This window comes from Clarias gariepinus, chromosome 20 (genome assembly GCF_024256425.1).
Source record: "Clarias gariepinus isolate MV-2021 ecotype Netherlands chromosome 20, CGAR_prim_01v2, whole genome shotgun sequence".
Taxonomy (NCBI): domain Eukaryota; kingdom Metazoa; phylum Chordata; class Actinopteri; order Siluriformes; family Clariidae; genus Clarias; species Clarias gariepinus.
In genome coordinates this window covers 13,064,390-13,076,770 of record NC_071119.1, presented here as the reverse complement: position 1 = coordinate 13,076,770, position 12,381 = coordinate 13,064,390, and the positions used below count along the sequence as shown (strand labels likewise).

Genomic DNA, 12,381 nt, shown 5'->3' with positions numbered 1-12,381 from the left:
GCGCTCATCGTTCTGGAATAGAGTCAATCTGGGCCAAACAAAACACACAACTGTTTTCCACTGCTACAAAGTCCAATTTTATTTTCAAATTGTAAGGAAACCGAAGCCATTCATTTCTGATTAGGCTCACTAGAAAGTTTTTTTTATGGATAACTGTTTGGGCCCCATTACTGAGTTTTTGTCACATTTTGTTTTTTTTTATTAACCTATTAAACAGCTGTTATTTCTACTGTTTCTACTGTCTTTTTATGAAGCAACTTCGCCAAGAATAAATTAATCTCCAAACACAGTCATTCTTTTCTGACTACGTTTGTTTCACGAAGATAACTAATGCCACTGTAGTTTCAGGTTTTAAAATAATGCATTAGGCAATTCATAAACCAGATCCATTCATTTAGAAAATCTTCTTGTTTCCTTTTTATGGCAATACAGCTTTTTTGTTTTTTGGCTTGGCAGTGTACAAGCATTTCCCCTCAAAGACAAAATTGGCAACATCCTACAACAAATAGTTTTTATTTACTACCATTTTGTGGCGAAAGGGAGCCTTAAATTATCTTATATAATAGTAAATAATGCTTAGACCATATTATTTCCCTAAAGTCAGCTAATTAAATGATACTTTTGTAGAACTGTTGCACAAAATATGTACGAGATATTTCTGAATATGTTAAGAAAACTGTTAATAATAAAATATATATATATATTTTTTTTAAAGAAGAAAATGGAACTAAGTTAAATTATGAGCAGCCTTTTTAATCGACTGAGGTAAAACATTTTTTTTTTACATTTTTATCAAATGGGACAGGGAACTTGATATTGTGTAGCCCTTTACGAATAACTGAAAGTATATGAACAATGGGTGCAGCATTATCACTACAATTCTCACACCTATAAAAAGGTGTCTCACTTTACTTTTCTATTATTTAATTACTCCATCATTATACGTGTTTTTTTTTATTAGGTTACATTGAGGGGGATCTGCAATGAGGGCAATGTCAATATGCATATATCATTTACTTTATTTCAGTTTTAACGGAACCATATGTTCTTACAGATACTTAAGAACTTGACAGGTAAAGTCCTTGCAGATTCCATCACGCTACAAAATCCACTGCTGGAAAGCTTGCAAAAAAAAAAAAAGAGGAGAAAACCATCCACAGCAGCACAAGCTGCAATTGTACTTTAAACTAAAGCATTAACTAAATTGTGTAAGAAATAAAAAAAGGGAGGGGATTGCAGTAGTTGAATATATTTAATTAGTATTTAATGCTTTATATCTCAGCAAATCTAAAGTCTTTCACTGGAAAAGGAAATGAGAAAACTGGAAAAAGGTGGAGAGGTTGAGGAGAGGTTGTTTAAGTTGTTGGGGAAGTTCCTTGGGTTTTCAAAAAAAAAAAAAAAAGCCAGGGAAGTTACTCCTGGGTGAATTCACCTCAATGAACTACAAGAGCTCCAGCAGCATAACTCACTGAGCTGTCAGACCAGTTTCGGCACTGGCTCGACTGAGCATAATTTAGGAAAGAAAAGTTCATGTCTAGACCACTCTTTTTCAGTTCTGCCACAGCCTAGAGAAAACAAAAGAGAGTTATATTTTATTATTTTCGTATAAAGATCGGTTAAAGAAAAGCTAAAGAAAAGCTTCATATATCGTTCAAGACTTATGTTTTAAAGAGAATAAGTAACTTGCATTTAGTAGAACTCCAATAGGGTGTCGACCACAAATAGTATTGTGATATTTTCTCAAGTAGTTACTGAAGGAGACAGGGTCCAGCTGTTCTATAATGCCCATACCCTAAAGGGAATAAAGTGTTACTACAGCAACAGGCAAAATATATAATGGGTATAATGGGTAATAAATCTGGGACATTTCTAGTGTAAACTCCAAAACAAAAGAAGCAGGTTTACCATCTTGTCCAGATGTTCAATGGATCTATAGATTTCACCCTGATTTTCATCGTAGTATGTGTAACGGAACCGTTGACCTGAAAAGATGGTAAACATGGTTGAGAAATTCTGACAATGTTAAATATGTTCAAATTGTATAAACTTATTATACTGTAGGTTTTCTCTTGTTACCTCAAAAGGCAAATGTAGTAATAAGCATTCAATTTATATTTTTTGTGCATTATTTTTGCAAAACAGCACAGTTGAGTGTTTTATTTCACTTGTACCACAGTGATTTGAGGAAACATAGCATTTTTTTTTTAAACTTTCAAGAGGCAAGTGAGCTCCTGTTTTTACTTGTATTAGAGCAATAAACATTCATGCCCTCACCAGTCTCACTCCCACTCCAGTCTTGCTGTGTAATCGGTCATTTTTAATAAGAAATTAAAAAACCCTGAGATTCTGCTGATAAACAAAAATCTCAGTTACTTTTACAAAGTGCTTACACAACAGAGACTCCTTTTTTGAATGTGAAATAAATGTCAACTAAATGTCAGATAATAAATTAATGCTGTTGTCGTCGTCGGTCGTTAGTCTTTCAGCTGCTACAACTTGGCACAGGTTTTATGCCGGGATGCCCTTCCTGACGCAACCCTCCCATTTTCTCTGGGACCGCCATGCATGCAGTGGCTGGTTAGTGTGGGGTGTGGCAACCCAAAGACGCTGGGTTTGAACCTCAAACAACCTAGAGCCTTAGCCACCTAAGACACCACACCCTACCTAACAAATTAAATATCACATCATAAATCATAAGGTTTAAACATGGTGGCTTTTCTTAATTTATTAAGTTTTAAATTAAGTGAAGCCTCCACTGTACATGTCCCTTTGTAGTAGCTGTTAATTATAGACATTATATCCCGCTCATGTTACTGCAGGTGTTATTGCAATGCTGTTACACAAAAAATAATGCACACCTTTACACAAACAAAAGTATTGCAGAAATTGTGTCCCATTAACTTCTATGGCCACACTGTCTTAGAGGTACTATATGATAAATAGATAATATTTTAGCTAATGTCAAAGTGGCTTTTAAATTTCAAGAAATTCTTGATAGATTATTTCAGATTACAACCAATACCCATGAGACCACAGCGAACGAGGTCTCCAGGTTGTGTTTGCATCGCTTTTTATTTACACACATCAGATGGTACATACAGAGCAACCAGAAAGGTAAACTATAGACTTGTGCTGACCTGTGTGATGAAAACCAGATCATTTTGTTAGTGTATTGTTTGGTGAGCATAATACACATTTAGTTTTTCAACTTAAATTATTTTATGTGACATGTAAACTATTTTGTTAATGTGACACCCCGAATTATGCCCCCCACCTTTCCCATATACACACATTGTGTAGATCTTTTTAAATTAGTTTAATTGGTTTGTGCATAATTTTGTATGCAAAATAAACATTTGCATTTTTTCCTCAGCCCCCGGCTCTGTCCAAATCATTTCAATTTGCTCTCATTTGTGCATCATTTCCAAAAACATTGCTTATTTAGTTGTCCACATTAACCAAAAAAAAGAAATTCAGGAAATGTCTGAGCATAGACTATGAGCTACCTTTTTGACTGCAGTTAATAGAGTAAAACACAGTTAATCCAAATTCACATGTAGATTTTAGGAATGTGGCTTTTAGACACTAGTATGTCACTGCCATAATGCACATAGATAAGTATTTACTGATCATCATTAATTTGTTTCACGGTCTAATGAAAGCAACAGTTCCTTTGCCTGCATTATGTGTGAAGTTTCTCTAAACTTGAAAGGTTTGCGTATGTGGGAAAGAAAGCATGAGAGAAAGAGAGAAGAACCCACCCCAGTGGCAAAAATCTGATGAAATAATAAAAAGGTTGGCAGGATCAGCAAGGTATTTGCTGAGCAGCTTTCCATACTCCTGCTCTTTAGATTCACTCAGAGCTCCAACCAGCACTGGAACAATGCTGAACTCATCTTTGCAGCTGTGATTTAGAAAGAAAACAACCAATACTTTTAATTAGTACATCCCTAATCTATATGAAATATACACCCACTGTCAACTCTAATAGAAACACCTGCAACCCAGATCAGTTCTGCTCTTATCATTTTAGACAATGTGGTCAAGCATGATGCATAAACTAATGAAGATACAGGTCAAGCACTTCAGGCAAAGCTAACATTAAATGTGGGGGAAAAAGTTTAAATTCTGTGTTCTTTATTTGGTATGGTTATCGGTACGAGATGGGCCGGTTTACGTATTTCAAACTGCTGATTCATTGGGATTTTTAAACACAATTGTCTTCACTGTTTATACTACTGAGTGACAATTTTGTGAGTGAAAAGAACCTGTTAATAAGAGATTGAGTCAACCTGCCAGAAATTATAGAGACTCAAATATTCATTTTTTAACCGAGTTGAGCGGAAATCAGCTGAGATCTCGGCTTTAACAAAACATGGAACCAAGTAGTGGATGGGCAGAAGATCACCTCAGACTCCAGTCCTGTCAGCCAAAACAAGAACAAGACACTCACCAAAAGCAGACAGTTGAAGTTTGATTTTCCAATAATGAACTGTCCAGTCTTTTTTCCTAAGTTTAACCTGTAAATGTTTCTATTAAAGTGGACAGTGAGTGTATAATCATATTTACAGTGGAACCTTGGATTATGAACATACTTTGTTCCGGAAGAGGGCTCGTATTTCAAAACACTCATACACCAAATTGAATTTCCCCATAAGAAATAATGGAAACTCAAATTATTTGTTCCACATCCCAAAAAAATTAATACATAAAAATAATTAATAAAAAATATAAAGTAAAAATAAAACAAATTAACCTGCACTTTACCTTCAAAAAAAGGAAAAATAAATCCTGACAGATAAGTGTTTCTGATTGTGCACATAGGCGCTGTGTGCGTGAAGCTAAAGTCAGGACAGTTTAACATTTACATCTCTTCTGCAAATCCACAACCTTTATATCTAATGATTTAATGATCCCATACAAACACAGTTTCTCAAGTAGATAGTAGCAGCAATAATGGAATCCCTAAAGGTGGGTATGTTCCAAAATCCTTTAAATTAGCAGTTATTAAATATCTAAAAAACCACCCAAATCAGGATGGGTTCCCTGTTGAGTCTGGTTCCTCTCAGGGTTTCTTCCTATTGCCTTCCTATAGAGTTTTTCCTTGCCACCGTCACCCTTGGCTTGCTCATTAAGGACAATCTGATAATTTTAATTTATACACATTTACATTTTATACCAACTTCCACAATTTCTTTTACTTGTGTAAAGCTGCTTTGCAACATTGACAATTGTTAAAAGCGCTATACAAATAAAATTGAATGAAACTTTATAAGGTTCAGGTACAGTAATGGCGTGTTTCTATTAAGTATTTATCAAAATGTTAATACTGCCTTAGTGAACATGATGTTTCTGTATTTTTGTTTTGTGTGCAGATACAGTGGGTACATGATTACAAGCCATACAATCACTACCTTTCCATTGCTTTGGCGGTGTAAGGCAGGTGCATCTCAATGCTGTGCTCATCCTCATCTGTTTGCAAAGTCATCCTTTCAAACATGCCTGTTTTCCACAGATCGGCATACACTAAAAGACAAAATACAAATTCATTACTAATGTGTGGTGCAGGGGAAGCTAAAATACAGTTTTTTTTTTGATACACCTATTGAACTTAGCAAGGCTATATATTGTTATAGAATACTATGAAGGTATGCAGGTATAAATACATGCTAAGTTACCTAGTTAGAGAATAATTAGAATCAACACAGTATTCAGAGGGTTGTCACAGCAGGAGTGCTGAATAAGGACACTTAAATCTTTGTGGAAACTAACTCCTTAACCACAAATCCTAATGCTTCTCTAAACACCTATCTGTGACCAAATGTCCAAGAGCACAGAACTGGGCATGCTTAAATTAAGGCAAGGAGGGGTGTCGTACTCTCCCCGATCACAGCAACATCAGACGAGCATGATTGTCTGTGAGCTCATGTATGTAGAAGTAGGCGGATATCAATTTCCTCATGTGGCGTTATACGACCTCCTAATGGTGCATGAATAGCAGTTTAAAAAGTTGAGGGTAGCTGGCTGTACAAGCCATGGAGAACATGTGATATCTTTTGCCCTCCGTGCTAGGCAGATATTAAATGATAGGAGAGACCTAACCAGAGGGGGCAAATCGGCCAAGACTAAAATAAAATAAGGGGAAGGGAGGGAAAAAACTTGAAGGGTAACCGTGTTAAGACTATACAGAAATGATTTAGAGACAGTGGCTATCCTGCTTGCTTGGAGGTTGTGTAGCTAAAAGGTTAAGACACTCATGAACCAAAAGGAAATAAGCTTTATGCATAAAGAGTTGAATTAACTGCTATCCATGCTTTACCCTTCTGGTCGATCCTCAGGTCATACAGTGGTGTTCTGTAGACCTCAGCAGGGGATAGCGCACATCGAGACAAGGGCACATGGTGGGAAGGTCCAAGAATAAATACCCTCCGGCTACCAAACAAGAATGCGGTCAATTATTCTAACATGAAGAACTTCAGCTTAATTTTAGAAACTTCGTCATTTAAACTCACGTGATAGAAGGGTCCACTTGCTTGTAGGCATGTGCAGCACAGGCGCCACAATAGGTATAACCAGCATGTCTGCAAAAGAAATAGGTAGTGGGGGTTAACACTGTAGTCTCTGGAAAATTCTCAACAATATTTTTATTAATTTTAAACAGGGATATAACAGGGTAAACATGTAATGTTTCAATATAGATTTTACAACCCCATTATAAACCCTATAGCACCCACCCCACCCCTCCCTGACTCCAAGCCAGTTTTACATGCATAAGAAAGGCTAGACGCCAGGCATCTTAAAAAAAAAAAAAAAAAAAAAAAAGAATATGGAGCTGGAAGTTTTTTGGTTCTGCATGTAAAAAAAAAGGGAAAAGAAAACAAACAGACAAACACTTAATATCTGGAAAATTCTTTCCACACACATTCACTAAAATATATACATTTTATTTTAATAAAAAAATCTCTTTTTTTCCCACAACTAAAGAGCTACATGATCAAAATCAGATGTGTGTGAGAGTGTATATAAGATTCTGTTCCAGTGAACAGAACCAGGGAACAACCTAGTTATATATTACAATTTGAATTGTGTTGTCCCACTATCTGCATAAATTTATAATAAAATAAGAAATGTAAGGTAAACAATATGAGGAAGTTTTTTCTATAGATTTTTTTATGCTAAAGTTGACTGTAGAATGTCTACAGAACATGTGACGTCTAAATACAACAGTAAAGACGTGGACATGCCTATACAGGTTTTCACCTTTCACATAATAAAAAGTAACCACAGTAAAAACCACAGCTATGTTTAATAGTGAACGCAAGGACATTTTCATGCACAAGCAATGTGATGAGAACTTACAAGTTTGCGACTAAACAGCTGTGTAGCCAGAAAAAAACGATTGTTAGTGACACTAATCAGAAAAAAGGCCTTTAATTTGCTAGGGAGCAAAATTAAGTCAACTGATGACTTGAGTGTACTAAATGACCAGGTTATTACATCTATGGAGTTTTTCTTTCCTCCATAGATGTCTTACAGTATAATATATGCTTAGCAATGTCATATACAGTAGGATACTGTAGTGTACCCGTCCTGACTAAATTCAAATCCAGGACACTTTAAATATACAGTACTGTATAGCAATTAACATATCTGCCAAGGGTATATCTGGGTTAAGAAGGTTAATCTGGTTCATACTGTACAGTACTGTCTACAGTGTCTGAGCGAAGAAGACAGGAGGAATTTTAACTAAGCTCCAGGCATGTGTTTATTGAGTCCTTGCTCGTTAGCACACTTTCAAAAACTAAATAAAATAGCAACAGAAAAGGGGTCTGTTCTACACTCATGTAAACGTTAGGCTTTTAAAAATAGAACAGTTTTAATGAAATAAGATTTCTACAATATTCCTTAGAAACAAAATGTAGACTGCACAGAACAGATTCATAAGCAAAAGTGCTTTGACAGGACACCAGGGACCAAAGATGAACACTACCAGTCAAAAGTTGGGACACATCTCCTATCTTGATTGTCTTTCCTGATTTTTATTTCTTTCTACACTGTAAAACACTGCTGAGGGCACAAAAATATGCAATAATCTCCAATCTGGGTGCTGGTTGTTAATTGGTGATTTCGGAGGCTGGTGACCCTAAATAATCTTCTCTGCAGCCGAGGTAAGTTTTGGTCTTGCTTTCCTGGGAAGGTCTTCATGAGAGCCAGTTTTATCACGGTGCTTGTTGTGTTTTAACAATACTGTTCTTGCAAGAACTATTCCATAAAGGCTGACCTTTATAGCTTAAAATAATAACTGACTATTCTTGCTGTTATTTAATAATTTAACGCTGTATGTGTTGTTCCATAGTTGGAAAAAATCTAGGATTATTTTAGAATGTAGAAAATAAATCACACTCAATTTATCTCAATGGACCATAATGGAGTGTATGAAAAAAATATTTTCTCTTTTACCACTGTCTACAAAGACCTAACATTTTTTGCTTTATAACAAAATGTATACAGAGGCACAAGGCGGGGTAAACCCTGGACAGAGGCCAATCCATCGCAGGGCACACACACACATACAGACACTCACACATCCATTTACACACTATGGGCAATTTGAGAACATCAATTAACTTAACCTACATGTCTTTGGACTGTGGGGAGAAACTGGAGGAAACCCACCAAACACAGGGAGAACATGCAAACTCCATGCACACAGAGACGGGAATCGAGCCTGGCCGGGAATCAAACCCGGACCCTGGAGGTGCAAGACGACAGTGCTAACCACTACCCCACCGTGCTGCCCTACATTGGACACAATTGGAAAAATATGCATTTTAATTCTGATAAATCCAATGGTGTTCAACACTGTTCAGCAGGATTTTCAATGTTTAGTTCAGTTCAAGGTGCAACTTTGTGGTTTGGGTATGACTCTGATAGTGTGTGACAGCCTAAAGTTGATAAGACCATCCTGTGCAGAAAATGATTCTTGCAAATTCTAGGTACAGCAAGGTGTCAAGGTTCATCAGTAAAGATTTTAGCGCTTTTTACAAGTGCATTTACTATTTAATGGGTTACCATGATCGGTGCAAAACTATAAAAAGGTCAACATCATAAAAAAATAAAATAAATGAAGTTCATGTTAGCAAAATGAATGCAGGACAAATCAGAAATTAACACTGTACAAATTACTTTAAATGCTACTTTTATAAAATTATACGGTGACATACGGTGCTATAATGGCTCTAGCAGGTCCTAATATAGATTGAGCTTGAGATAACCAGCCCTCCAGCTGTGCATTCAGCTGGGATCCTAAAGTAGGAGAAAGAGAGAAAAAAAATCAGATTACTATTCAGTAGTAAACGAAAATGGTCTGACTAACAATAGGTCTAACAAGAGGTTGCATACAGACACAAGGCAATATACCTCTTATTTAAATCATCAATACCATGTGTTAAAGCTTGTAAACCTACCTACTAGACAATCCCTTAGCTGTCAATAATTAATGATTAAAATATTTACTAACTACTTGGAAGTTGGGTAAATACTAGTATATGCAGTTATATTTATCAAACAACTACTGTAAAACCTATAGCTTCTTATGTTCTTGATTACTTACCAAGTTCCAAGAAAACCTGAAGACATCTCAAAATGACAAAATTATACTCATTTGTGCAGCATTCATAAGCCAAGATGTTACTAAGATTTTACTACGGATCTAGCTGGTTTTTAATTTTCCTTCATTAAGTGCATTTTTTTTTTCAGGAAAAGGTACTACTTATCCAACATCTTATTTTGGAGCAATTACAATGCTATAACACTACACAAAACGCATAATCACTTAAGTATAACTAGGAGAGAAGGGAATCACCAGGGACTACTCAATACAATATTATCACAATGCCTAGGTGCTGATTCAATTATAAGCCTCACTGTTACCAAGATTTCTCTTATTAGTCTAGCTGGGTTTTAATTTCGTTCGTGCGATTATGTTGGTAAGATTGGTAAGACGCTTTTATAAACATCCCGATATAATAAACAAATATATTTTTTGTTACAATTCTAAACAAATTTAGCAAATAATTTGCTCTTAAAATACTGTGGTGCCTAACATTTTGCTACCTCAAATAGAACCGCACATTTATAAAATAATAATAATAATTTGAAGTCAATACAGCAATAAATGAATCGCCACAAAAAAAATCATGATTCGTAACAATCAATTTTTCCCTACATCACTAATAACTTGTATTTTGATAACGTATTCATCTATTTTCAATTTCTTGGATTATTATTCAAAATACATGTTAAAAGTCAAACTTTTAGATATAATTCAGTTACCAGCACTATTAGTCCTGACATTTTAACAAATCTCAGTCAGTACGTGCAATACAGCCATGAAATATCATGGTGAAGTGCATTGGCTGAATTGTCACCAAATATCGACATTTCATACATTTTTATGCCATTACATTATCTCAAATTGCGTGTGTTAAAAGCCTCCAATCTGACTTTTTTTCCCCCAAACTCTGTAATTTAATTAGTCTTAAACCCAATCATTACACACGTTTATGTCAGTGTCAAAACACCACAAGCGCAAATCACTCGAAAACAGCGTGATGGAAGTCCTGAGTGCCCATGTTAAAAGCCACACGCGTTTGCATGTTCACAGCCACTCAACCCGCGAACTCACTGTCGGGTTGAGTTTTGAGACTTTGAAGGTGTTTGAGGCTGGAAAACGCTGTTTCTTTATAATCCTACAGGTAGTGCACTTTTCACATTTTTATCTCATGTGGTAGGAGTAAATTATATGCCCTGTTGCCCTAAACAAAATAAGAGAGATACAACAGGCTAAATTTAATTAATCATCACATTTAAAGGTATAAAATGTAACTAAACGTAATATTGAATAAGGATATTTATAAAATCTTGATACTAGAATTGCTATTTTAATCAAATCGCCACCTAGTTATCATGACAATATCATATTGGGAGATGACTGGTGATTCTCATCCATACTATTTACACAGTGCACAGACCTCATAAAGACGCAAAAACATGTTTTACGTCTCCGAACAGCTGACAACACTGAACAGAGCAGCTACAGTGACGTCAGAAGGGCCCCAGGTTTGGCTTGGTGGAGGAAGGCCTGGCGGGTGTGATGATGATGATAAATTATGATTTGCCAGTGCAGGCAATCTGACACACTGTATGGCAGCTTAAAAATCTGCTGAGTAATAAGATGGCAACTTGAAAACAGCACGGCTAGCCAAAAGCTCGGAGTTATGGGCTTAGACGAGCGATATCTTTTCCGAGTTAATATAGCTGGGAAATAAAACATAAAAACTAAAATACGGTTAAAACATGTAAACCTATACATCTGGAGAGTGTATTGTCTAGACATACTTAGCTTAGTTAATAATCGAGAAATCAAGCTCGGATGTTTTCTTTCGTACAATGGCTAGTCTAGTTAGCTGAAAACAGATAGCTAACCATTTTCTACGTTCGGTGCTGACAGGAAAATTATTTTAATAAGACGTCAAAGCCATAAATGTTGTATTTGTTTGCTTTTGGGTTTTTTTAACCATGAAAACGCATTACTGACATTACTACTCGTACCGTTAACAGTGTTAGCTTACTGCTAACCAGCGCCTTTGTCTCTAAAGTCACTGAGCAACATAAAGCTGTTACTATAGTAAATATTCGTTAAACTAATCACTCCGTGTGACCTGGTCGGCTGGCACCAGGCCCTAAAAGTTAGTATTAATCATACTTTCCCAACCAAATACTAACGACGAGCAGTCGAGTGAAAGACAAGGCCTGGTTGTGTACAGAGAGGTATTTAACAATTCACAGCTGATCACACAGCCCCCACCCGTTTAACGCCAGCTAGCTCCATTTAGCTAGCTAACTCCTGTTAGACACTATTAGGGCCCCCTTTCCCCCTGGTTCTACCTGAGGCGGTGTACCAGCTGCCGGCGTGGCTCGCTTCTCTGCACACCATTCGGTTCGACATCTTGGTACCCGAGCCGCCTATCTTGGTCAGATATATAAAAAATATATCTGATTGGTCAGTGTGTATGAAATTCAATAAGACTTAGGGAACAATAGCCAAACCGCTAGCTAGCAGCAGAATTATTAGTTTAGACACAAACGCTGAGGTGGTAAGAAAAATTATATATATATATGTATATATATATATATGTGTGTGTATATATAAATAATACTTTGAACCTATGCGCGGAAAAGAAAACCGGAAAGTATTATTTAAAAAAACTTGTCAGAACCGATGGCTTTATAGAACAAAGCACTGAGTAGTTCATCCACTCGCAGGCAAGTTAGTGCGGTATCCGGGTGGGTTGGTTTGCCAACACTCTTCCGAGGTTC

The 12,381-nt window shown here is 36.2% G+C and overlaps 1 protein-coding gene across 2 annotated transcripts; it reads right to left on the bottom strand.

The window, feature by feature from the left end:
• Positions 1-1,001: 1,001 nt before the first annotated feature.
• Positions 1,002-12,381, bottom strand: memo1 (mediator of cell motility 1). Of its 2 annotated transcripts, XM_053479995.1 has the most exons (10): positions 11,034-11,912; positions 9,614-9,629; positions 9,225-9,306; positions 6,513-6,581; positions 6,320-6,432; positions 5,415-5,526; positions 3,762-3,904; positions 1,906-1,982; positions 1,688-1,792; positions 1,002-1,565 (listed from the first exon to the last, which is right to left on the bottom strand). In XM_053479995.1, exons 1-10 carry the CDS (start codon positions 11,052-11,054, stop codon positions 1,434-1,436), a joined length of 870 nt encoding a protein of 289 aa, XP_053335970.1. In that variant the 5' UTR covers positions 11,055-11,912; the 3' UTR covers positions 1,002-1,433. The 2 variants fall into 2 exon arrangements, with proteins under 2 accessions (XP_053335970.1, XP_053335969.1); XM_053479994.1 differs by lacking the exons at positions 9,614-9,629; positions 11,034-11,912 and adding an exon at positions 11,950-12,381.